At 44.5% G+C, this 27,441-nt stretch overlaps 1 protein-coding gene, 1 long non-coding RNA gene and 1 pseudogene across 2 annotated transcripts in view; 1 reads left to right on the top strand and 2 right to left on the bottom strand.

The window, feature by feature from the left end:
- Positions 1–977: 977 nt before the first annotated feature.
- Positions 978–1,762, bottom strand: LOC102144990 (repressor of RNA polymerase III transcription MAF1 homolog pseudogene; annotated as a pseudogene).
- A 9,507-nt stretch (positions 1,763–11,269) lies between these two features.
- Positions 11,270–16,337, top strand: LOC102127202 (uncharacterized). Its single transcript, XR_006696206.3, has 3 exons — positions 11,270–11,398; positions 14,138–14,273; positions 14,428–16,337. It is a non-coding gene; the product is annotated as an uncharacterized lncRNA (long non-coding RNA).
- A 239-nt stretch (positions 16,338–16,576) lies between these two features.
- BFSP2 (beaded filament structural protein 2) overlaps positions 16,577–27,441 on the bottom strand; it is a 66,716-nt gene continuing 55,851 nt past the window's right edge. Inside the window, exons 5-7 of the mRNA XM_065539921.1 lie at positions 24,445–24,576; positions 18,866–19,086; positions 16,577–16,815 (exon numbers count right to left, since the gene is read on the bottom strand). Coding sequence (XP_065395993.1) covers positions 16,812–16,815; positions 18,866–19,086; positions 24,445–24,576 — 357 coding nt within the window. The 3' untranslated portion in view covers positions 16,577–16,811. The remainder of the gene's footprint in view (positions 16,816–18,865; positions 19,087–24,444; positions 24,577–27,441) is intronic.

Raw genomic sequence — 27,441 nt, 5'->3', positions numbered from 1 at the left:
GGCTGCGTGCTCTAACTCTGGGGGGCTGGTGCTGGGCACCTGGCTGTGTTCTCTGAACCCTCAAGGTTAGGAATCTGTTCTACTGGAGGGGCCGAGTTGTTCCCAGTCTGCTGGCCACAGCACTCTGATGGAAGGTGCTAGCCAAAGCACTTGGTCAGGGTGGTGTCAGTGGGATCTGTGCTTATTGATGTCTGGCAGCAGCTGCAGCAGCATGGCGGGTGCACACGTGTTAGCCGGGGTGGGGTTCCAGCAGAACTGGAGAGGCGGTGTTCCTGTACGTGCTCATGCCAGTGGTGGCAGCGGTGCATTGGTGGGGGGGAAATGGGGGCTGGGGCACTGGCAACCGTGGGGTTGCTGGTGTTGTGTTTGCACTTGTACTGGCGGTGGTGGCAGCTGGGGTGGGGTGCTGGTGGAGGTGAGGTTGCCAGCATTCATGACCATGTTATAAAATTTTTAAATTTTTGTCTCAATTTTTTTTAAGTCACAGACATTTTTATTGGAAAGCAATGAGCTGCAGCGAAGTGACACTCACTGCATGCAACCAAGTGGGTGAGGTGGGGTACAGGTGGGCGCCGAGAGCTGGCCCAAGACTAGAGCTCATGACCTCTGGGGCCTCTGGTCATAAGCCCTTTGGGCTGGAGTGTGCAGGCCCAGCAGAAATACAAAAATAAACTCTGTGGTCTAGCTGTCCCCGCCTGTGGCAGTTTGTTTGGGCAAGGAGGTTACTCTTTGCAGCAGGTCCTGCACTGTCTAGTCCAGCCACAGCGTGGGCAGCAGAAGCCTATGGGGTTGAGTGGACACCAACAGGCTGGAGCCAAAGGGCTAGGCAGGTGTGGCCTTGGGCAGTGCTGAGACTTTGGCAGCACCAGGGTCTGGCCTACAGCTGGGGAGGCCTCAGGGGCTCTCAGGTGGGCAGGTCCAGGCACTGGTTGAAGCTGGATGAAGCTGGATGAAGCTGGGGCCTGGGCTCCTCCTCATCACATACAAATCACTGGGACCCTGTCCTCCATGGTCTGGTCTCTTCAGCCCTACCCTCACTGCCTCTGCCTCCGCTTTCTTTCTCTTCCTCCTCCTGCCCCAGTTCCATGTCCATCTTGTTGCCTGCCTCTGAGGGTGTGTAGGTGGAGCTGCTAATGGAGTGGTGGCTGAAGAAGACAATTTGCTCCCTTTGTTGTAGAAGAAGTTGTCGAAGGACCAGAGGATATCTTCTTCCTTAAAGGGGTCTGGGTCTAAGTCTGGGTTATAGCTGTAGGTGTCCCATTAAGCCAGGCAGATCTCCTCATCCTATGTTCCACAGCTGTGTCTTAGGACCTTGATGTCCCCCCATGCAGCTGAGAACAGACTGCAGCTGACTGCATTCACCACCCAGCTGAAGCTGGGCTTCCAGCTGAACCCATGGCTGTGGGCTGTGCTGAGGTCACAGTCAGGCCTGAAAGGACTCACTGAGCATGACAATCAAGTGGAAGAGGATCTTGCAATTGCACTTGTCCCTGAGGGGCCCTCGTCCTTGCCACGTTGGTTCTTGCTCAGGCTGCTGGGGCTGAGGCCCGAGGTCTGGGATGGGGAGAGAGCCTTCAGTATGCAGGCTGCCCTCCTATCAGAACAGCTTGCACCAGTGTTTGTAGTCTCCTGCTATCTTACGTGAGTAGCTCTCAATCCTGCCGATAATGTTGGTATCTTTGCTCTCTACAGTTAGCTGCGAATTGATGGCTTCAAAGCTCCAGTTCTCCAACAGCTTCCTGTATGGGGGAGGGAGCTCCATGCTTGAGATGGGCCATTGCTGCCTGCCTGGTGGGGCTAAATCAGGCCTGGCTGGGTCATTGGCGCCGGTGCATAGGCAGGGCAGGCTCTGCACAGTGTGGGCTCCTCAGTACCAGAGGGTTGCACCATGGCCTCCACCCAGGCCACACTGTATCTGGGGGAAGAAACTCCATGGCAGTGTCCCATTACACCTGGCCCTGCTGGCCCATCCAGGTGGTCACTATGACACACCCTTGCCCCACTGCACATCGCCTGCTTTAGCCACCACAGATCACCTTGGTCAGCCAGCAGTCAATGTCTATCAGTCAAAATTCCTAGAACTAAATAAGTAGAAAAGAAACTTAACTTCTTCAACTTAAAAAATTTGCTTCTATCTGCCTATGAAAATGTTAACATTTGTGGAAGGTATATGGCAATTCTTCAACTATTCTTTCAACTGCTCTGTAAGCCTGAAATTATGTCAAAATAAAAATTCAAAAACAAAAGCCAAAAACCTTGTACACTTAAGGGTTACTTGAGTTAGTGGTTCACAGCAACAGATACTCAAATCTGGTTTGTGTTACTTCTGAAAATCAAGCTTTGTATCTCTTTCTTCATGGCTCTTTCTGGTGTAAAGTACAACTTGAATCTCATGTTAGAAGGTCTATCCCAACAAAGCCCAGACCACTGGACTCTAGAGGCTTCACGCATGTGGCAGACTCCTGAATATTGTCAGGCTTTATCTCCCGTTTTCTGGCACGCAGGTACTTTACTAAGGCATTTAGGTGCTAGCTCTTTGGGGCTGTCCTGGTCCAATTAGCATGATAAAGACATGTAATGGATCAGCTTGGGCTTCTGGGTCCCTCCAGATTACATTCTGACCAAGTGCAGGCAAGCCGACATAGCCTGGAGGCAGGACAGGAAAAGTATACTGCTGTCCCTGCCACAACAGGGCAGGAGAGGATTAAGGTGGGGGTGGGCAGGATAAAGCAGTTGCCAGGTCAGTAGTGGCACACCAGCTGCCAGGGGCTGTGTGGATTTGCTCCAGTAAAAATACCACCTCTGCAATTCTGGCTGTGATTCACCTCACCACTGGATTAGTCTGTGATAATCTGTGGTCATTTTCCATGACCTACTTGATTTGTACTCTGATCAAACAAGTGAGTTAATTGTGGATTTGGTAGGAATCACCACCTTACATCTTTCAAGTCTTTGGTGGTGGCATTAAGCTCATGTGAGGAAAAGAAAAAAAGTTTGTGAGAAGGCAGGCACACTGTAGGAGCTTGATAAATGATAGCTATCATCGTTGTCATTGTTGTTATTGTCTTAGCCAAGTCAGGGTCAGAATTTACATTATCTTTTTTCTTTTTGAAGTACCGTATTTCATTGCTCCTAAGAAGCATACTGTTGTGTACTTTAACATCTCTGAAGCCAGCATAAGATAATAGTTGATGGTATGTTATGATTCCTGTTGTCTAGATTAAAATTGTCTTCATTTTTAGAGGACTTTTCTTTGCTTCTGCCTGTCACTTGGGGCACAGACTGATTTACCAATGAGAGTAAAGCTTCAGGGCCTCTCATTTGCATGACCCTTCCAAGGCCCTGAAAGGGTTCCTCCTCACAGCTTCATGGGATCAAATTACATATATTTTTTTCTGAGACAGTCTCACTCTGTTGCCCAGGTTGGAGTGCAGTGTTGCTATCTCAGCTCGCTGCAACCTCTGCCTCCCAGGTTGAAGTGATTCTCATGCTTCAGACTCCAGAGTAGCTGGGATTACAGGCACACACCACCACACCCAGCTAATTTTTTTTGTATTTTTAGTAGAGAGATGCAGTTTAGCCATGTTGGCCAGGCTGGTCTCAAATTCCTGGCCTCAAGTGATCTGCCTGCCTCAGCCTCCCAAAGCACTGGGATCACAGATGTGAGCCAACACACTCAGCCTCATCATAGGTTTTTATAAAATTTGCAAGAGTAAGATATTTTGTATTTCTTTTTTAAAACAGGGCATCAAATTATATAAGCTTTGTGTTCTACCCTTGCCAAGGAACTCATAATAATGTGAAACTACAGATGGTCCCTGACTTACGATGTTTCAACTTATGATTTTCCAACTTCGTGATAGTGTGAAAACAATATGCATTCAGTGTGTGCCTCAACTTACAACTGGATAAAGTTGACTTATGATATAGTCACCTTCTGATGGTTTATCAGGACATAACATCATCATAAGCTGAGGTGCATTTGTACATTAAATAATATTCTCTGAGGTTTTTTTGATGGCACAAGTAGTACCAGAAAACTGCATGAGAACCAACTTTTGATTCAAATTATGAGGGCAGATATTTCACTTCCTCTGTCTATGGCAAAATTGAAACATGCAGCTTCTCTTGCTGTCCTACTGTGCATGTCCCTTTCTGTCTCTCTTTTTTCTGTATATTTCTCATGGACCCCCTCCACAGAGGCCTTTAGTGTCTCAGCTTTATCTGGGGTCTAATAGACTTCTATCTGGAGCAGTTTCATTTTTAGTGGCACATCCAGTAATGGTATCTCTTTTAATCAATGATGTCTTAGGTTCCATGAACATAGTACATAATAGGGTACTCAAGATGGGTCCCCCTGAGACCAGCAGGCTGGCCTGTGGAGTTTGGACAACACTGCCCCCTAGAGGTCTGTCTTGTAACCTGTGGAGATTAGCTCCCTAACAACTACTGACAGGGAGTTTCTTAAAAATCAGGAAGGATGCTCACTTTTATTTATTATTTATTTATTTATTATTATTATTTTTGAGACAGAGTCTCACTCTGTTGCCCAGGCTGGAATGCAGTGGCGCAATCTTGGCTCACTGCAACCTCCATCTCCAGGGTTCAAGCAATTCTCCTGCCTCAGCCTCCTGAGTAGCTGGAATGACAGGCGCCTGCCACCAAACCTGGCTAATTTTTGTATTTTAAGTAGAGATGGGGTTTTACCATGTTGGCCAGGCTGGTCTTGAACTCCTGACCTTGTGATCCACCCACTTCAGCCTCCCAAAGTGCTGGGATTACAGGCATGAGCCACTGTGCCTGGCCTTATTTATTTAAAAAAAAAACAGGATTTATCTCTGTCACCCAGGCTGGAGTGTAATGGCATGATCACGGCTCACTACAGTCCCCACCGCCGGGGCTCAAGCAATCTCTCCCACCTCAACCTTCCAAGTGATAACAGTGACAGCTTATCTGGTGCAGCCGCTGCAAAGATGCTGGCTGCAGTAGGGGAGGCGCACCAGGGCTGTGTACTCCAGGAAGCTGGCAGGAGCTGGTGGAAGTTGGGAACAGGAGGAAGCCAGGACTTATTCCTAGTTGGAGAGACAGGAGCCCCACCCTCACAAGTGCAGCTGCAACCACCCAGCTGCCCTGCGGACCTAGGCATTCCTGCACTCTCGGGGACTGGGAAGTCCCCCATGGCCCCACAGGCTTGGTAATGCCTGCTCCTGCTGCCTGGCCTCTCTCTGCTCCTGGCATCCACTCTGATTGTGGAGCAAAGTTGAGGCTGCCCAGCCGTGGCTGCAGACCTGGGCATTCCAGCAGTCTTGGGGACCAGGGAAGCCCCCATAGGCTTGGAAATGCCTGCTTCTGCTGCCTGGCCTCTCCCTACCCATGGTCACCCATGGACCAATCAGCATGCATTGCTGATCATTCCTCCCCTCTGAAGACCATAAGAACCCTGGACTCAGCCAGACTTGGGCAGACGTCAAGATGACCTGCCTGTGGAGAGGAGCTACCCACTGTGGGTCTCCTCTCTGCTAAGAGCTGGACTCTCATCGGGGTGACCTGTCTTCAGAGAAGAGCTACCCACTGTGGGTCTCCTCTGAGCTGTTCTGTGGCTCAGAAAACACCATTTTGCCTTGCTCACCCTCCACTTACCCATGTACCTCATTCTTCCTGGACATGGGACAGAACTTGGGGTACTAGGGCTGAAAGAGCTGTAACACAAACAGGGCTGAAACACACCCATTGCTCACCACATTGCAGGTGATGAGAAGGAGAAAAGAGAGAAGGAGAGAAGAGCTGTGGCCCTTTGAGGAGCCCAGACCTAGGAGCTCCACGAACCGGGGCTGTGACACCCTATTTGGGGCTCTGCAGTTTCTGGCATCTCCAAGCTTCTGGGCACCACAGCGTTCCCTGGTGCCAGCTGTGGAAGCTGCTTGCAGTATGCCTGGTCCATCTGAAGACTCACAGGGAGCCAGCACCCGTGCCAGCACGTGGAACTGCCCACCCCACCACAGCCAATGTGCCTGGCTGTGAGCAGTGGCCAGATCCCACACTTGCTCACTCACACACCCCTTGACACTCCATGCCTGGCTCACCCTTGGCAGGCATGGGATTCAGGCCAGTAGTGTGAACTGAGCACAGCCTGCCAGGCTGAGTAGGTGAAATGAGCCCAGTGGGCCTGAGCAAAACTTGAGCAAAGGTGCCACTGACCGCAGAGATTTCTGGCCAGGAACGTGACACCCCATCTATGTGCATACCACCCTGAAGGGGCCTGATCTTGTCTGATCTTGGAAGCTAAGCAGAGTCAGGCCTGGTTAATACTTGGATGGGAGAAAAGCGATGCCCCAAGGATCCTGTGACACACAAGTAGCTGGAATCACAGGTGTGATCCACCACATCCAGTTAATTTTTTAAAATTTTATTTTATAGAGATGGGGTCTCCTTATGTTGCCCAGGCTGGTCTCAAACTCCTGTGCTCAAGCGATCCTCCTGCCTCAGCCTCCCAAAGTGCTGGTATTATAGGTGTGAGCCACTGTGCCTGGCTAGATGCCCACTTTTACTATGATTATTCACTGGAAATCCTGGCCAGAGCAGTTAGGTAAGAACATAAACTAAATGGCATCCAAACTGGAAAGAAATAAATAAAATTAGTCTTGTTCGTAGACGACTTGATTTTATACATAGAAATACCTAAAGGCCCTACCAAAAAAATTATTAGAACTGCTAAACAAATTCAGTAAAGTTGCAGGATACAGAATTAACACACAAAAATCAGTACCATTTATATACACCAACAGCAAACAATCTGAAACAGAAATCAAGAAAGCAATCCCATTTACAAGGTACAAAAATATAAAATATCTAGAAATCAGTCTAACCAAAGTAAAAGATCTATATAAGGAAAACTATAAAACTCTGAAAAAAATAGAAGAGGACACAAAAAAAATGGAAAGATATTCCATGCTCATGGATTGGAAGAATTAATATTGTTAAAATAACAGTACTACCCAAAGCAATTTATAGGTTCAATGCAATCCCTATCAGAATAGTAATAACATTCTTCACAGAAATAGAAAAAAAGCTTAAAATATATATGAAACCACAAAAGACCCCAAATAACCAAGGCAATAGTGACCGAAAAGAACAAAGCTGGAGGCATCACACTACCTGACTTCAAAATTCACTACAAAGCTATAGTAATCAAAACAGCATGGCACTGGCAAAAAAAAAAAAAAAAAAAAAGCAGACACACAAGTCAATAGAACAGAATAGAGAAACAAGGTATAAATTATTTACAACCAACTTATCTTTAAGAAAGGCACTAAGAATATACAATAGAGAGAGGACAGCCTCTTCAATAAATGGTGCTGAGAAAACTGGCTAACTATATGCCGAAGAATGAAACTAGACCACTGTCTCTTACCATAAGCAAAAATAAAATCAGATGGTTTAACAACTTAAATGAAAGACCTAAAACTATGAAAGTACTAGAAGAAAACACTGGGAAATGTTCCAGGACATTGATCTGGGCAAATATTTTTTGTGTAAGACTTCCAAAGCACAAGCATCCAAAGCAAAAATAGACAATTGGGATTTCATGAAGCTAAAAGGCACAGCAAAGGAAACAATTAACAAAGTGAAGAGATAGACCACAGAATGGGAGAAAATATTTGCAAACCATCCATCTGACAAGGGATTAACAACAGGAATATATAAGGAACTCAACTCAATAGCAGAAATACAAATCATCCAATTTAAAAATGGGCAAAAGATCTGAATAGATATTTCTCAAATGAATACATACAAATAGGTAACAGGTATATGAAAAAATACTCAACATCGCTAATCATCAGGGAAATGCAAATCAAAACCACAATGAGATATCACCTTAACCCAGTTAAAAGCTTGTATCTAAAGACAGGCAATAGCAAATGCTGGAGAGGATGTGGACGCAAGGGAACCTGGTACACTGCTTGTGGGAATGTAAATTAGTACAGTCATTATGGAGAACAGTATGAAAGTTCTTCAAAAAACTAAAACTTGATCCGGCAATTCCACTGCTAGAGATATATACCCCAAAGGAAGGAAATCAGTGTATCAAAGAGATATATGCACTCTGTTTATTACAGTATCATTCACATTAGTCAAAATATGTAGTCAGGCTGGGTGTGGTGGCTCATGCCTGTAATCTCAGCACTTTGGGAGGCCAAGGAGGGTGGTTCACTTGAGATCAGGAGTTCGAGCCCAGCCTGGCCAGCATGGTGAAAACCCATCTCCACTAAAAATACAAAAATTAGCTGGGCATGGTGTCACATGCCTGCCAGCTACATGGGAGGCTCAGGCAGGAGAACTGCTTGGACCTGGGAGGTAGAGGTTGCAGTGAGCTGAGATCACACCACTGCACTCCAGCCTGGGCAACAAAGTGCCACTCTGTCTCAAAAACAAACAAACAAACAAACAAAACCCAAAAAACCAAAAACCCTCCAAAAGATGTAGTCAACCTAAGTGTCCATCAGTGGATGAATGGATAAAGAAAATGTGATATATATGCAATGGAATATTATTCAGCCATAATAAGAATGAAATTTGCAACAGCATGGTTGGAAGTGGAAGATATTATGTTAAGTGAAATAAGCTAGGCACAGAAAGACAGACATGTCATGTTCTCACTCATATGTGGGAGCTAACAAGATGGGTCTCATGAAGATAGAGAATAGACTGGGGTTACCAGAGACCAAGAAGGGTACAGGAGAAGGGGAATGAAAGGAAAAAAGAGAATGCAAATATATTTATTACCACTGAAGTGTACACTTAGAAATTGTAAAGATGGTAAATTATGTATGTGTATTTTATCTCAATTAAAACAATTTTTTAAAAATTATTTAAATTCTAAAGTACATGTGCACAATGTGCAGGTTTGTTACATAGGTATACAAACATGGTGGTTTGCTGCACCCATCAACTCGTCATTTACATTAGGTATTTCTCCTAATGCTATCCCTCTCCCATTCCCCCATCCCCCAACAGGCCCTGGTGTGTGATGTTTCCCGCCCTGTGCCCAAGTGTTCTTATTGTTCAATTCTCACCTATGAGTGAGAACATGCAGTGTTTGGTTTTCTGTCCTTGTCATAGTGTGCTGAGAATGATGTCCCTGCAAAGGACATGAAGTCATCCTTTTTTATGGCTGCATAGTATTCCATAGTGTATATGTGCCACATTTTCTTAATCCAGTCTATCACTGATAGACATTTGGGTTGGTTCCAAGTCTTTGCTATTGTGAATAGTGCCACAATAAACATAAGTGTGCATGTGTCTTTATAATAGCATGATTTATAATCCTTTGGGTATATACCCAGTAATGGAATCACTGGGTCAAATGGTATTTCTAGTTCTAGATCCTTGAGGAATTGCCACACTGTCTTCCACAATGGTTGAACCAATTTACACTCCCACCAACAGTGTAAAAGCGTTGCTATTTCTCCACATCCTCTCCAGCTTCTGTTGTTTCCTGACTTTTTAATGATCCCCATTCTAACTTGTGTGATATGGTATCTCATTGTGGTTTTGATTTGCATTTCTCTGATGACCAGTGATGATGGGCATTTTTTCATATGTCTGTTGGCCGCATAAATGTCTTCTTTTGAGAAGTGTCTGTTCATATCCTTTGCCCACTTTTTGATGGGGTTTTTTTGTTTTTTGTTTTTTTGTTTTTTTTTTGTAAATTTGTTTAAGTTCTTTGTAGATTCTGGATATTAGCCCTTTGTCAGATGGGTAGATTGCAAAAATTTTCTCCCATTCTGTAGGTTGCCTGTTCACTCTGGTGGTAGTTTCTTTTGCCATGCAGAAGCTCTTTAGTTTAATTAGATCCCATTTGTCAATTTTGTTGCCATTGCATTTGGTGTTTTAGTCATGAAGTCCCTGCCCATGCCTATGTCCTGAATGGTATTGTGTAGGTGTTCTTCTAGAGTTTTTATGGTTTTAGGCCTAACATTTAAGTCTTTAGTCCATTTTGAATTAATTTTTGTATAAGGTGTAAGGAAGAGATCCAGTTTCAGCTTTCTGCATACAGCTAGCCAGTTTGCCCAGCACCATTTATTAAACAGGGAATCCTTTCCTCATTTCTTGTTTGTCAGGTTTGTCAAAGGTCAGATGGTTGTAGATGTGTGGTGTTACTTCTGAGGCCTTTGTTCTGTTCCATTGGTCTATATCTCTGTTTTGGTACCAGTACCATGCTGTTTTGGTTACTATAGCCTTGTAGTATAGTTTGAAGTCAGGTAGCGTGATGCCTCCAGCTTTGTTCTTTTGGCTTAGGATTGTCTTGGCAATGTGGGCTCTTTTTTGGTTCCATATGAGCTTCAAAGTAGGTTTTTGCAATGCTGTGAAGAAAGTCATTGGTAGCTTGATGGGGATGGCATTGAATCTATAAATTACCTTGGGCAGCATGGCCATTTTCATGATATTGATTGTTCCTATCTGTGAGCATGGAATGTTCTTCCATTTGTTTGTGTCCTCTTTTATTTCGTTGAGCAGTGGTTTGTAGTTCTCCTTGAAGAAGTCCTTCACATCCCTTATAAGTTTTATTCCTAGGTATTTTATTCTCTTTGAAGCAATTGTGAATGGGAGTTAACTCATGATTTGGCTCTCTGTTTGTCCGTTATTGGTGTATAGGAATGCTTGTGATTTTTGCACATTCATTTTGTATCCTGAGACTTTGCTGAAGTTGCTTATCAGCTTAAGGACATTTTGGGCTGAGATGATGGGGTCTTCTAAATATACAATCATGTCATCTGCAAACAGGGACAATTTGACTTCCTCTTTTCCTAATTGGATACCCTTTATTTCTTTCTCTTGCCTGACTTCCCTGGCCAGAACTTCCAACCCTATGTTGAATAGGAGTGGTGAGAGAGGGCATCCTTGTCTTGTGCTGGTTTTCAAAGGGAATGCTTCCAGTTTTGGCCTGTTCAGTATGATGTTGGCTGTGGGTTTGTCATAAATAGCTCTTATTATTTTGAGATACATTCCATCAATACCTAGTTTATTGAGAGTTTTTATCATGAAGGGCTGTTGAATTTTGTCTAAGGCCTTTTCTACATCGATTGAGATAATCATGTGGTTTTTGTCGTTGGTTCCGTTTATGTGATGGATTACATTTATTGATTTGTGTATGTTTTTTAAAAAAGCTCAGAAAGTGTCTGGGGATGTTGAAACAGATGCTTGGTCACTTGCCTTGATTTGCATTGGGCTGAAACAGGAACGAGAATTCAGTCCAGAGACAGGGTTCAGAGCTGTCAGAAGAACTGAAGTAATTTGAGGTGGGTCCTGAAGCTAGATGAGAAACAGGCTATGAGACCTTGGAGAGAAAATCACCATGAGGGAGAGAAGAGAACAGCAAAGCGGTCTGACTGAGCAGGTGGGGGCTGACTGTTCGGCCATGCTAGCCTCTTTGATTCAGCTCACTCCTCCCAGGGCTCATGTGGTTAGGGGATTAAGGAAAGGAGAGGGGTATGGAAGAAAACAGATGGCCTGTGTCCGGGGAGGCTCAAGATCCTGGTAGAGGAAACTCCCTCCAAAAGACCTAGTTATGAGAAGCAGTGCAGTGCAGTAGAAGGATTACTTGGGCCAAGTAGGAGGCCAACATTCCAACTGTTGGAATGTAGCCACTCTGTTTCTAGGTGGGACACTCACCTGCCAGGAATTTCTGATGTATTTGGTGAGGTAAATTTGTGAGAAAGCAGGACTTCTCACAAATTATCGTGCAAATATGACCTGGATTGTTTTCACAAACTGGTCAAATCCATTGTAGATCCCACCCACCTCTACTCAACTTTAATCTGTGCTGTCCAATGTGGTAGCCACTGGCCACATGTGGCTATTGAGCTCTTGAAATATGACTAGTGTGACTGAAGAGCTGAATTTTAAATGTTATTTAATTTTAATTAATTAAAAATTTAATTTAAAAACTTAAGCTGTGTAAAATATTTGTCCTGTAAAACTTATAAGAAAAATTTGAAACGGGATTTTTTTATGTTGATAAATTTAGACTTGATTCTTAATATACGTAATACCTCCTTGAACATGATGTTAATAAATACTGAATGAGATGGAAGAGTTAATGAATTTACTTAACTTGGACAGGTGGGATTTTGAAACTGATGTGCTTTTGCTTCAAAGTCACATTAACTCTTCTGAAAAAGATGAACCATTTATGTCAAGGTGGATGTGAAGATCAAAGGAAAACAAATTTTGTGATCTTAAATTCAGTTATTGGAAAACTTTTAAGTGTGTTTGGAACAGCTTGGGTACGTCAATCTACTTTTTCAACTATCAATTTTATGAAATCTAAATATAGCTCAAGTATTTCTGATGAAGATTTAATATCTGAATTGAGATGGGCTATCAAGGTAAAATAAGCCAGATTTCAAACTTAGTACCAAAAATATAAAACTCTCATTAATAATTTAAAATATGATTACATTATGAAATAATAGAATTTTGGACATAACAAGATAATTAAGATATATTAAAATTAATTTTACCTGTTTATTTTTCCCTGTTTAAAATATGGCTATTAGAAAAATTAACATTACATATGTAGCTTGCATTCTGTTTCTATTGGACAGTGCTAATCTAGATTATTTAAGGGCAGGTTCACATTTTGTACGTCTTCATATTCTTGGCACCTAACATGGCATTGACATATAACAGGGGCTGAATAAATATTTATTGAGGAAGAGGATTTAGTTTTGGAGGGAGCTTTCCACTACTCAGCATGATTGTTGCTCTGGTGAACTGCTAAGACTGAATTCCCAAAATAATGTGTAAACCCACTATTTCACTTCCTCAGGACAATTTATTACCCTACATGTTTCTCTTGCTTCTTTTCTTTTGGTTGCTGGTACTAAACAATGAGGGGCTGAACCTACCACTAGTCTATTGATTTCCTGTCCCCTCTCCTTTTGTTTTCTTCTCAAAGCAACCACAACACCATTAATTATCATTCAGGAAGTTAGTGACAACTTGTTTTAATCATCTTGTCAGGTTTGCCTTTGTCTTTTTAGTTTAAAGTTGTGAACCCCATTTATACATCTTTCCTGTCTAGGATATGGATAAGAACTTTAGCTGCAGATAAAAACAAAACAAAAACAAAGTAGCCATGACTTGTCCAAAGAAATTTAGTAGCTTGTTGCTCATCCATTTTGCAAAGCCCTTTCTTTAAGCTGCAACGTGGTTTTTTGTCCAGTCCCAGAATTGCACTGAAAACTGGACTCCCTGTGGTGCAAATTACCTTCCGCTCTCAGGAGGAGCAGGAGAAAATGGAGTATTTTCTCTTGGGCATGATAGTGAACATTCTGTCGACTCTGCAGCACCGCATGTCTATGCTGGGATCTATTCTGTTCCTGCTCAACCTTTTGTCCAAAATAACCAGTCGATATGATCCAGTCAAACCAGTTACTTCAGCTGAGAAAACAGTTTGCTGTATTTCTTCACTGAACTAGCAGACTAATTTCTCAAACACAATGGTGCTTTTGTGTCAGGGGACTGAGTTTCCAATCAAGAATGGGTAAAGACACAGCCTGGGCCATCCTTTCCCCTTCTTGTGTATTGGGGTGTCCCAACTGGAAGTGCTAGGCAAACCTTTATGAATGGCTTGAGGTCAGATAACTATGTGGGGAATACGAAGTATGGAGTGCTTCTGTCTGATATTATTAGAGCTGTCAGATAATGTTTTAGCATAAGTATGTCTCATGCAACATGTGGGACATACTTATACTAAAAACTTATTCATTTTTTTATCTGAAATTTAAATTAAACTGGGCATTCTATATATTTTTATTTGCTAAGTCTGGCAATCCCAGATAAGATTCTAGATTTGTCTCCAAAGAAACAACCCATCCTTTTCTCAAAACAAGCAAGACAATGTAAGGGTTTATAAAATAATATCTATGGGGTGTGTGGAGACAATCAGAGACAGGCATGGTGCTTGATGGTTCTTGCTAAATCATCTTGCTGAAAACCAAGTGCGGTCAGACTCAGATGTCTATTTTCATACCTTTGATGACAAAATGAATCTATGAAGGGGCTGTGAAAACTGTGACGTGCTGCTCTGTCTGCTTTGCTTTACTTATCCTTTGCATTGTTGATCCTCCAGGGAGCACACCTGCACTCACCAAGGCTGTAAACCCATGAGGGCAGAAACTGGGTCTTCTTTTTATTGGTATCCCCAAAATGCACCGAAATGTCTGGGCACCAGTACATGCTAAGAAGTGTTACAGATGATCATGAAGGTAAGATTTAAGGATCTTGATCTAAAAGAATGTTGAATCTGAAAGCCAATGGATCCTCTAGCAATCCCATTGGGAGTTAACACAACCCTCCAGAAGCCAGGCCAGAGGCCAGTGGAGTTGCCTGGTGTGGAAATAGCGCTCGGTTGTGTTTCAGGAGGTGTCTATTGGGAGCCCTGCTGTGGTCTGCTCCAGAACAAATGCTCTGTCCTTGACACCAATACAAACAGCAGCCTCCCCTGCCACCTGTCAGTGAACCACCGCCAAAGCATAATTGTACCGGGATGTCGTGAGAGGAAGCCTGATTTAAACAAGGCCCTGGCAGAGTTGGGGGGCCAGCAGCGCCTTCTCATACCTGTTAATGAAGCCTCATTAGAAACAGCAAGAGCCTGTGCTGGGAACTGGAAGCACCAGTCTGCCATGGCTCTCCCTGCCAAAGGGTGATTAACTGAATGATTTACGGCAGCTGCTCTTGGAGATGATGGTGTGGAGGAGACCGAGCGTGTGCAACCCTGCACAGTGTGCTGTCTGGTGGAAACTCAGGAGTATGCGCAGATTCCTTCTCCCCTCTTTCCAGCGGCCGAAACGACTTCCAGGTTCTAAAAACTGCATGGCCATTCAGTCATAGAAGTACCTCCCTTTGATAGCTGACCTTTCGGGGACTCTCACCTTTGAAGCCTCCAGCTACCTTTAGGTTAGGAATTTAGGTCTTGCCTGAGGGGCCAAAAATTAATAGTAACGAGAAAGAAAGCAAAGAAACAGACCTCAGTGTCTTGTGCATCCAACATAGCAAGGCCAGCCACACACTTTGTTTTCTGGCAGGACTCTTGTATCCAGGTGGTTCAATTATGGGCAGCCCCATAGTGTGCAGCTATGGAGGAGATGGATACTTTGCTAAAATGTAGTTTTAGGGCGTCTTGCCTATTTCCATGTCTCGAACAACAAACTGACCTATGTCAAGGTTCTATGCACATTGTAAATAGCTGTTCTGCTCATGTGATCTTTAATACAATTCCTTTGCTCCTGTAGGCCAAAAAGGAAAACCAGTTGTAGCAATTCCAACAAGGATACCACATATCTTGCCTTTTTTTTTTTCTTTCTTGAGACAGTCTTGCTCTGTTGCCTAGGTTGGAGTGTAGTGGTGCAATCTCGGCTCACTGCAACCTCTGCCTCCAGGGTTCAAGCAATTCTCCTGCTTCAGCTTCCTGAGTAGCTGGGACTACAGGTGCCCGCCACCCAAGCCTGGCTAATTTCTGTATTTTCAGTAGAGACGGGGTTTCACCATATTGGCCAGGCTGGTCTCGAACTCCTGACCTTGTGATCTGCCCACCTTGGCCTCCCAAAGTGCTGGGATTACAGGCATGAGCCACCGCGCCCAGCCACCTTGCTTCTCTTATAAGCAATCCTTAAGGATAAATAAATGTTCTTTTGTTTGTGTGGGCCTTGGCTATTCGGACCCTCAGGTATGGGGGTTTTCAAATGTACCTGTGTTGGATACACCCCCCCGTCTGGATTAGCAGCTCAGAAACACAAAGACTCAGCTTGGATATTTTGGTCCGTAATTCTGTGTGATAGGTAGACCGACAGAAGTTTGAGGGAAGAATGATGAAATTAAGGTTGGGTTTTTTTTTTTTTTGGTTGGTTGGTTTTTTTTTTTCCTTTCAGTTTTAGAGACACTGAGAACCTGTGGTAGGACACAGGTGGTGGTTTCAATTTTAATCAGAAGGCAAGAGAGTCTTGGCTGGGTAGGTGGCAGATGCATGAACTATATTTGGCCGGCTTAGGCCCTGAGAGAACTGGGGAAAGGACCCTGGAAGAAAATTCTGAGGCTGTAAGTGGGGTGAGCAACCACAGTGTAATTAATCCCCCACTTAGATTGAATGGGTTTAGATTGGGCTGAGACTGAAGTTCCCTTTTAACTGATTGAGAGGTGCTCTGCCAATAGCAAGTGAAATGTGTGTGTCTGCACATGAATATGCATGCAGAGTATATTAAAGAGGTCTGAATGCTCCATGATGCCTGTAATTATGAAACATGCAATAAAGCACCACATTAATCCCCTCTCGAGCAAGAGCGTTGTTTTTTGTCCCAGACTGCGGCAATCCTGCATGCCACGAGCACTGCTTTTGCCTCCACAGCACTTTTATGTTGACAAACCCAAGAGCAGGTGACCCTAGGGAGGCAGATGGCGTCACACTCAAGGGAATCCTTCCAGAAGCCTTCAAGCATAGCTCTGCGAGCAAAGGCCGGGCAGGTAAAGTGATATCCATCTTGAACCTATAGTGAGTTGAACAAGGTGGGCAAACTGGACGCTGCGCACAAAGCATTTATTTGAAGGAGGACAAGGGAGGCTGCTCAAGCTACAGACTACTCAGATTAAAGCAGAAGGACCCTCTCCACTTCCAAGAAGCTTTTCAGCTCAAGCTGAATTAACCAGGGAATCCAGCAGGGACTGGAACTCAGGAGAAAGCTCCTCAAGCAACTTCACGGGTCAGCTGATGAGGAAGGGTGTTTTCTTCATGAAAGGAGGAAGTTTCTCCATCAGCTGAAAGGAAACACATAGGAGTCAGAGGCAATGGGCGAGGAAAATGGGTCATTCTGTCACAACAGGATGACGAGAAAGGGGGCTGTCTCATGAAAGCATCTGGCCTTCGGAACAAGATAGTTTTGGATTTTAAATCATTACTCCATGGTTATTTGCTGTGAGACCTTGGGCCATGACTTAAGCTCTCTGAGGCTTTGTTTCCTGTCTGTAAAAGAGGGATCACGATGTTGTTTTGGCAGGGTTTGGGGGATAAACGAAAATAATCAAGAGTCAGGTCTGCGCTGGCACTCACTAAATGAATGTAGCACATAGATTCTTAGCAAGTAACTCAGCCTAACTCACTGCTCTTGGTGTTTGTTTAAACTGACTTTGTGTGTTTATTCAGATGCTCATAGGCATCTGAAAAAAAATTAGGAACATCTGGCTTTTATAATCAACAAAAATCAATTCAATAAAAGACAGTTGGAGAGGAGCTGGATGACATATTTTCCATTTGAAAGCAGGGCGTGGTTAGGTCGCTTCCTTGAGTCTCTCCCGCCTGCTGAATAAAGAGAGGTTACACTGTTGGAGAGAGCAGGAGACCTGGGCTCCCGTCCCAGTGCTGTCTCCGCCTCCTGTGTGATCACGTGCAAATCTTTTTCCGTTCTGGGTCTTTGTGTTCTCTCTTGAATCAGGAGGGATTGAATGATACGATCACCAAGCTGTCTCTATTCCTTACTCAACATATGTCAGAGAAGGGGCCTTGGAGGGAAATAAGAAGGCAGAGAACTATGATACAAAATCAGGGCCTGGGTTTCTGGAAAGAGTTGGCAAGGCAACTAAGGCCCAAGGCTGATGTACATGCCTCCAGAATCCTTATCTATTAAAAAAAGAGTGAGGGCAAGTGTGTGTGTGTAATTATGGCAGACTAACTCAACTGCTATTCCCAACCCCTTGCCTGCCTCCACTATGGAGTCTGGAAAAGCTAAAGAGTTGCTTTCTCAGCCTCCCTTGCAGATGGATATGGCCAGTATAAGCAGGTTCTGGTCTATGAAATATAAGGGACAGTCCACTGCAAGCCTCCAAATGTCTTTCCTTCACTGATTAAAGGAGAGGGCCACTCAAGAAAAAGCCTTTTTTTTTTTTTTTTTTTTTTTTTTTTTTTTTGCTGCTGCCTCTTCTCTCCCACTTCTGGACATGAATGAGGATGTGATATTTGGATCTGTGGCTGGCATGTGGTAACAAAGATAAAAAGCCAATGTTATCATGGTATGTTAGAAAGATGAAAAAAGCTTGAGTCCTTACCGAAATCTTTGAACAGCCTAGATCACCTATTTCTGGGACTCTTAAATAAATGGTTTACACATCTTTGCTAGTCAGAGTGTGGTCTGTGGAGCAGCAGTATAGTCACCCCCTGGGAGCTTGTTAGAAAGGAAGACTCTCAGACCCCACCGCAGATGTACTGAAGCAGAATCTGCATTTTAAAAAGATGCCCAGCCGGGGTGTCACGGCTCACACCTGTAATCCCAGCTATTCTGGAGGCTTAGGTGAGAGGATCACTTGAGCCCAGGGGTTTGAGTTGAGACCAGCCTGGGCAACACAGCGAGACGAGACCCTGTATCCCCGCACCCCCCCCCCCAAAAAAAAGATGCCCAGGGTTTTGAGTGCACATTAGTTTCAGGAGCACTGGTTTATAGCCTCATTAATTAGGTTCTATTACAAACAACTGAAACATTCCTAACAGCTATTATGTACATCCTAGGTATACACATGTGTGTGAATGTATGTGTGTATATATGTACGCATACGTGTGTATATATACATACATAAATATGCATACATATAGAAAATGTATTAGTATGTGAATATATATTATATATATAATTTGTATGTGGATAGGAAAGGAAGGACACAGCTAGGCTGTGGGAATGGGTGCCTATGTGAGAGGAAGTCTGGGGTGATTTCTTAAATACTTCTACAGTGTTTGGAAAATAATTATTTTTAAAGCCATGAATATGCATCCCTTATTGACGCAGAAGCGAGGCTTACCCGACGCAGAAGCGAGGCTTACCCGCTCTCCTCCCTGTCCAGCAGGGCGTGGTAGGACGCCACGTCCTTCTGCAGCTGGCACTTGCGGGCCAGCAGATGCGCGCGCTCCTGTTGCTGCTGCTCCGCCTCCGCGCGGATCTCGCTGAGCTCCGCCTCCAGCCTGCCGACCACAGCGCCCAGGTTCTGGAGCTCCATGTCATGCCAGTGCTTGGCATCGTGCAAGGTGTTCTCCAGGCCTCGTTTCTGCAAAAGAGCGAACCTGGTCCAAACCCGAGGACGACAGGCCGGGCCCTTGAAGAGAGAGGTGTGCAGAGCAGTGGCAGGGGCTGGTGGTAGCCTGGACTATTCCCCCTGTGGCGGGGACCTTGCCAGTTACGGAGGCTGACGGGGGTTATTATTCTTAGTGGCTCCGTGGGAAAAATAAGGAATCCCACTCAGGTCAGACTGTCGATTAGTCTGATTGAATGACCTTTTTGATGGGAGAGAGGGAGGCGAAAAAGAGAAGGAGAGAGGGAGGGAGAAAAGAAAGGGGGTGTGAGAGAGGAGTGGAGCAAGAGGGAGAGGGATTGAGAAAGACAAATGGGAGGCAGCTTGCAGGTGTTTCTTCAAAGAAATCTTGTTCTCCGGGGCTTTTTCTTCTGATTTTTTCACTCCCCGGGGGACCCCTTCTCCCTGTGCTGCGGAAACCCCATCCATCATTTGGCTAGAATCTCCTCCAGCATTCTTTCCCAGATCACTGTCCTCAGAATGAATGTCTCTGGCCTTTATATACTCAGCATTTTCCCCTTTGGTGTTTTAGTAGCACATTTTTGCCTATCCCTTTTCCTCTGCCGTCCCCTCACTGTGGGCTCCCCAGTGCCCACCCTGAGCCTGCTTTTTTTCCGAGCAGTGCGTCCTGGGTCTATGTTGGTCTCCATCATACTCATGATTTGAACAGTCGTCTCCAGGCCACGTCCTGCGTTGGTAATTCCACCACCAATCTTTCCTTCAGTAGCTATGGACCTGCCACTGAACTTCTTACTGGAAATATATATTCAGACTTCACATCAAGGTGTCCAAAATGAAGCCACTGGCTGCCTCCTGAACCTGCTGGCTCCTCCTAGTCTAAGCTTCAACTGGTGAACCCATGTGAGCTAGAAACTGGGGAAAGATGTGTTCCTGCTTTCCTTCGTTCTCTTCTTCCAAATGCAACCATCACGGCTTCCTGTATATTATGAGTCCTGCTTCTTGTACCTCTTGAGAAGTTTTCACATTATGCAGCCACCATGGCCTGAGATTGGAAGCTTGTCACCTCTCACCTGTGGTACCCTCAGTGGCCTCTTAGCTCATCTCCCCACCTCTAGTTCCTCCTCTTCCTGAGTTCCACACACAAATAGCCACAGTGCTCTGTCGAAAGCCTAAACCTGGGCCTGTATCTCCTCTGCTTAAACTCCATTGATGGCTCCCCAGGGCCCCTAATACGGCTCACACAGCTGGCCCAGTATCTTTCCATCTTTATCCCCACCCTACGGCAGCATCAACACTTCCAGTCTTGGAGTTTATTTGGTCTGTGTTGTTTCCTCCACCTGCACCATGCTCCTCCATTCCTTCCAGCATCCTCACCTCACTCACTCCTACTCATCCCCAAGTCCAAGCTCAGAGGTAATCTGCCCCAGGAAGCTGTCTTTGAAACTCCTCTGCTGCTACCATCACCAAGCTCGGTTAGGAGACCCTCTGTATTTCCATGGCTCCCCAAGCTCATGCATGCTCTTAAACTTACCACAGTGGGCTAAGCTTGCTTATGGGCATGTCTCTTCCACCAGATGGTGAGACTTGGAAGGAACCAAGTCTCTTTAGTCCCAGCACACAAGTCAGGGCCTGGCACAGAATAGGTTCTTGGTATGTGTAGGTTGCCCTGGATGATAGCACTTGTATTATGGTTACACTTATTGCAATACCTGTGTCTCCGCATTAGACTGGAAACTTCATTCTTCTCATCTTCCCATGCACCATGTCCTGAAGACTACAGAGCTGATCAATAAACCCCTTTAAAAAGCTATGTCTGTGTTTAACATTTTCTAATAGTTTCATTTATGGTTCGCCTATCCTTTAGCATCTGGCTTTTTAATATAACACACACAAAAAAAACTTTCTAAATTGGATTGAATTAAATTTTGATGAAATGAGATTCTGTACCCTGCCCTCCAGGAGGAGATTTTTTATACCCTTATGACCACTGTGGATGAAATAGAAAATTCTTTGTCATGACACCATCTTAAATCATGACTGCTATTAGCAGGTATCACCATATTACCTTATTTAAATCTTCTTAATTCCACAGGATATGAGAATGTTGAGTCAGATTCTCATCTACCTGAGGCATATTTGTAAGAGGCAAAATGTGATCACTGGAGAATAAATCTAGATCAGTGTCTGGTCTAGGGTTATTATTTAATAGAATCTGAAAACCTTTCTATAGCAGTGAGGATGCAGAAATGGCCACCTTGACTTTGAGCATCATTCGTTCCAACCTCCCTGGGTTTTCTTTCTTTGTTTATACATGAAAGTACTTAATTTGTGACTAGTTATTGTTGACATTGGATTTGTAACATCTGTGATTTGGGAACATGCTTCACAGAATCATGGTTGGATCATCTGTCTGTAGTTTTTCTCCATCTTCTAGATGAGTTCTTCATGTGGCCTGAGGTTTTTCCTTGGTGACTTAGGACCCACTGCCAACAGGGCATTCACTGGAACCCCAGCCAAAGGTTATATGTGTCTTCCATCTTAACCTTAAAGTCCAAATCCAGCTTCCCTACCTAAGTCCCTGATACTCTGGCAGAAAGAGAATGCCTGGTTCTCCCGGAGATGCTTGAGCTTGAGCGACTATGACCAGGCTACTGCTGCAGGCAGCACGCGGGCTCGGTCAGCCACACAGACAGCACCAGCAAACAAACTGAGGTCACAGAAGCACGCTTACTCTGCAGGTCTCTAGAGATTTGAAGGACTTTCTAGAATTGCAAAACCCTCCAGAAAGTAAAAGAGTGACCTTCTGTGATTTCTGGCCTTGAATTTCATTCCTGATTTGAGTTGACTGGACACAGAGTTCAGCAGGTCTCAAGTACCATTATTCGTGCCTAGCTTCCAATGCAAATAGTGCCTTATCGGCAAAGGGGGCCGAAAGTCTCGCCAGCTTGGCTGTCTGAAGTTTATATAAGCTGTGGGGGCCTTCTGTGTGCACAGATCGCTCTGACTGAGAATAACAGGAATGGCTGGATGAACTTCCTGTATCTGAAAACTGTAGGAGAGTTTGTTACCTATTTTGTCCCAGTGTGTGCTCCTCACCGTGGCTGCAAGGCCCTGTGACCAGAACAGTAATCTACCAGAACCAGCAGGGAACAGAGCAGCCTGTTCTGGGCCATGGGCATAGAAAGAATGCCACTACTCTGAAGCTTTCTGGTTGAGAGTGTAAATTCTTTTTCCATTTTTTCCCAATAGTTAGGACCATGGGTTTAAGTGAGGTGACCAGGTGGCTGGTGATGCCAACTTGGAGTTACTATTCTAGTAGTTAGTATAGCAATTTTATATGATAATTAATAATAGATGGCATTTATTGACTGCTCACTAAGTGCCAGGCACTGTGCTGAGGGCTTGACATACATTATCAATCATCTCAATGACATTATGAGGTAAATTCTATTACTATCCTGACGTGGCTCACACTTGCATTGGCAGCTGCAACAATTATCTCCACTCCACAATCGCTTTCTCAATGTGACCTTGCCATTGTCTCATCAAGAGGTTGAGTTTATTTCTCTCCCCGTTGAATCTAGGATAGTCTGGTGACTGCTCTGACCACTAGAATGTGGTGTAAGTGATGCGCAGAGACTTTCAAGCCCAGGTGTTAAGAGGCCTGGTAGCTTCTGTGCTCACTCAGGTGCTATATCAGAAGTTTGACTATGTCAGGCTGTCATGGTATGAGGAGGTCTAAGCCGGCTACATGGAGTGGTCACAGGGAGAGAGAAAGGAGATGCACAATGGAGTCACCAGACAAGCTAAGTGAAGAAGTCATTTTTGGGTGTCCAGCCCCAGCAGAGGCCACATGATACAGAGGAGTTATCCCTGCTGAACTCTGCCTAAATCACAGAATGAGAGAAGAAGTGATTCACTGTCGTTTTAAGCTACTGAGACAGTAAAAGGTATGACAGTCAAAATAGATCCTCACTTTACAAGTGAGAAAATGAAAGCTCTGCTCGGTCACACAGCTAGTGAGTGAGTAGAGCACCCACCACGAAGTCTACCCCCTGACTCCCTGACACCCACAGCAGGGGTGCTGTCTCCCACCTGCCACGCCCTCACATTTATATCAGCTCCTCCCCGGAAGCCACATTAACTCCTTGGAGGCAGGGACCATATCTAATTCATTTCATGTTCCCAAAGCACTTGGCACAGTTCCAGGAACTAGCAAGTTCTCAAAGTAATGCTAAAAGTCAGAAGAGTGTGCTCATGTGCATCCACACCTTGGATCCTCCTAGAATCACTGAGAAGTGGGCTGGGCTGTGACTGTCATACCCATTTTGCAGAAGAGTAAACTGTGGTTCAGGGATTTGCCTATTTACCCAAGGGATAAATGGAGGAGCTGAGCCCTTCTGACTCTATTACTCTTGATTTTCCTCCCCTCAAATCCCCAGATCTATTTCTCCTACATGCTTGCGCTGACCTACATCCTATCATGCGCCTCATTGACTCCAGGCCATCTCAGCTGCACAAGGATTACATGGGCCAACCTTTGATTTGCACCAACAAAGCTGTAGTTAGAATAGTGCAAATGACCTCCTGGAGGGGACATCTAAGAAGAGCTGTGTTTAACACCCAAATAGAACTTCAGTCCATCCCAGAGGTCAGAGGGTGGATTGCTTCATTATTAATACATTTTATTGATTATTTTAACAATATTTTAATCAATAATAATTAATGATAAAAGAGATGTGCTTGCAAATCACAGTGAGTCTGAGAGCTTACTAGCTGTCTCAGGTTGGGTTCTCCAGAAGCAGAGCCTGAGTTAGGGATCCTGGAACTCGCAAATCATTAAGGAGTACTCTCAGGAAAAGGGGGAGTGAGGAAAGCAGGACAGGGCAGAGGAAGGCACTAAGCGAGGATGTGGTCTCCAGAATCTGGCTACAGGCTGGTCCTATGGAGAGCTCTACAGAATGGAGCTAGTTCCATGTTGAAGCAAGAGGGCTGGGCTTTTAAAACCCCCTCTCAGTCAGAGCTGAGGGCTGTGGGGGCAGGGCCTAACTTCCTGGGCCAGGTGTCCTCAGTGTGGGTAAGGGCAGGTCTCTGGAGCAGTGGGGCAGCTGAAAAGGGGCGGCTGTGGATGTTAACAGCCAACATTTATAGCAGCAGCCTGGTAAGAGAGATTTCAGGGGGGCACTACAGTGTCTATTGCACGTGCTGTGGTTCAGTATCTGATGATCCTTGAGAGTCAGAAGACATTTCAGGCCTCAAAACTCATGCTGTGAGATGGGAATCCCCTGGAAACTATGGTCCATAATACTGGAATTTGACAGTAGAGAGTTAAAATTAGCACAGGGATGCCAGGTCTTTCCTTGGCCCACTTACCAGGGCACGTAAGGATTCTGTCTCAGCCTGGAGGCTCTGGACTTGGCACGAAGTGTTGTGTAACTCCACCCTGAGGGCAGCTGCCAGCTTCTCTTCCTGGGTCTGGGACATGTGGGCCACCTCCGCCTGTTGCTGTGGAGAGTCAGGTCTCAGTATGAGTGGGGAAGATCAGGAGCTGAGCCCATCCTTCCTTCCTAGCCTTTCTAATCACCACTCCACTGCCTCAAACCAGAGGAAACACAGCTGTCACATGGAAACATCTTTTTTTTTTTTTTTGAGATGAAGTCTCGCTCTATAGCCCAGGCTGGAGTGCAGTGGTGCGATCTCAGCTCACCGCAACTTCCTCCTTCTGGGTTCAAGCAATTCTCCAGCCTCGAGTAGCTGGGATTACAGGTGCCTGCCACCATGCCTGGCTAATTTTTTTTTTTTTTTAATATTTTTAGTAGAGACAGGTTTCACCATGTTGGCCAGGGTGGTCCTGAACGCCTGACCTCAGGTAATCCGCCCGCCTTGGCCTCCCAAAGTGCTAGGATCACAGGCATGAGCCACTGCGCCTAGCTGGAAACATCTTTTTTTTTTTAAACAGGTCCCTTCACCAACTTGTATACAAAAATGCATTTATTTTGAACATACGATGCGTGCAAATGAAATACAATTCAAAAGATTTCCTACAGACTATATAGAAAGTCTCCTTTTCTCCCATGTCCTAATTACCCAGTTCTCTTGTTTCTAGTTTCTTATTCCTCTTTCCAGAAATAGTTTATATGTTTATAAATATGTATTATCCCCTCTTGCTTTGGTACTTAATATATCTTAGAAATTATTCTATATCAGTATATATTAGGTTGGTGCAAAAGTGATTGCAGTTTTTGCCACTACTTTCAATGGCTGAGACGGCAATTAATTTTGCACCAACCTAATAGAAATCGAGTACATTGTTTTTAGCGGCTGCACAGTGTTGTCTTGTTTGGAAGGGCTGCAATTTATTTAGAAGTCTCTGCTGGTGGACACTCAGATTGTTTCTAGTCTTTCTTTCCCTATTACAAACAATGGTGCAAAGAAACAGCTTAGATCCCTTATTTTTCATACAAGAGCATGTCTTTGAGAAAGTAGTTCTTGTAGTAGAACTGCTGATTAGAAAGGGTATATGTTTTTAATTTCGGTGAATAGTGGCAAGTTTCCCTTCGGAAAACTTGAAATCCGTTTCAGCATTGTAAGACAGTGCCAGTTGTCCCATACCGCCCTCCAACAAGGAGCTATCCGACTTGATCTCTGTCAGTCTGACAGTCCCTGTTTCCTTGTGAAAACCATATGTCTAGCCACAACTGTGAAACTGTGACCCAGACATAGGGAAGCTCTGTGCTTTTAACCTTCTCCCCAGAGCAAGATGGACAGAGTCAGATCCCTTCCTATATATTCAGGGGAGCAGGTCATTGTCACTCCTCTTTTGTGGGGAAAAGATGAAAAATAGGAGATCATCCCCAGTTTGTTTGATGCAGTCTGATGGAATGCCACCTAGCCAAGAATGTAGGAGGGAAAAAACTGTACTTTCCTAGGTTACGGTTTTCTGGAATTACCATTTTTACCACATATGAATATTTATTTACAGAATAATCCAAAGATAATCCAATCTAATGAACTGGCTAGAAACCCCAAGTCGAGGCGGGGTACAGTGGCTCACGCCTGTAATCCCAGCACTTTGGGAGGCCGAGGTGGGTGGATCACCTGAGGTCAGGAGTTTGAGACCAGACTGACCAATATGTTGAAAACCCATCCCTACTAAAAATACAAAAATCAGCCGGGTGTGGTAGCGTGAGCCTATAGTCCCAGCTACTCGGGAGGCTGAGACAGAGAATTCTTGAATCCAGGAGGCAGAGGTTGCAGTGAGCCGAGATGGCACCACTGCACTCCAGCCTGGGTGACAGTGAGACTCTGTCTCAAAAAAAAAAAAAAAAAAACCCCAAGTCAAGAGGCTCATAGCTCAGTAGTAGCACCTCCAATTCTTACTGTTTGAAGTCTTTACAGAGCCCATAGAATGACCATTAAAGGCTTTGAAGCAGCTGAAGGAGAACAGAAGCCTTGGACCCAGCTCTGACTGGTTAGCCAACAGCTTGTGGCCCTAGGCCATCATTCAGCCTCTCAGAGTCTCAGTTTTGCTCACGGAACACAGACCACAATGAATGGAGAATCATACTCATAATCATATAATGACTCTGTCCTGTGGTCACTATGAGGCTTCCAGCAGATTAAGCATGCTGAAGCCTTTAGAACCCTAAAAGCATGAAAACACTGGCTGTATATATTTTCCAAATGTAAAAAGTAATAGTAGCCAACAAACGACTTTTATTATTTAATAGTTAAATAACAAAATGGTAATAGTTAAATGCTACTATGAAGAGTTAAATATTTAGTAACAGTTAAATAGTAATAAATACGACTACTGATAACGAATATGTATTAGGCACTTACTCTGTGCCAAGCACCATGTTAAAAGTTTTAATCGATTATCTAATTTAATGTTTACAACCCTATGAAGCAGATGTCATTATTATCCTCATAGGAAACTGAGGCACAGGGAGATTGAGTTGTTTGCTGAAGATTATATGGCCAATGAGAGACAGAAACAGGATTCAAGCCCAGCAGCAGACCCAGAAATGTGCTCCCAACCAGTATTTAATGCTGTCATCTCCACCAATCTACCAATTTAAGATCCCTAAAATTGGAGGTACCTTCCCCCAAACTCAGGTGGATCATTCTGAAGTATACTCCTTATCTTCCACATTCTTAAGATCAGTACCCCAGTTTTTCTCCCCTGTTTGGGGTTGGGGTCCTGGTCACATGGGCTGTGTAGGTGGGTGGGAGGCAGGAGGTGGGGCATCCTGGAAGGCAAATGGAGTCAGGTAATGTAGCTACAGAGGGTGGCGGGGAGCAGTAGTGAACTAGAACTGGCTCCTAACAGCTCACAGGAGCTGATTTTTAAATTTCCAGGCATGTTGT

Source organism: Macaca fascicularis, chromosome 2 (assembly GCF_037993035.2).
Source record: "Macaca fascicularis isolate 582-1 chromosome 2, T2T-MFA8v1.1".
In the NCBI taxonomy this organism is placed as follows: domain Eukaryota; kingdom Metazoa; phylum Chordata; class Mammalia; order Primates; family Cercopithecidae; genus Macaca; species Macaca fascicularis.
This window is presented reverse-complemented; position numbering and strand designations above follow the sequence as displayed.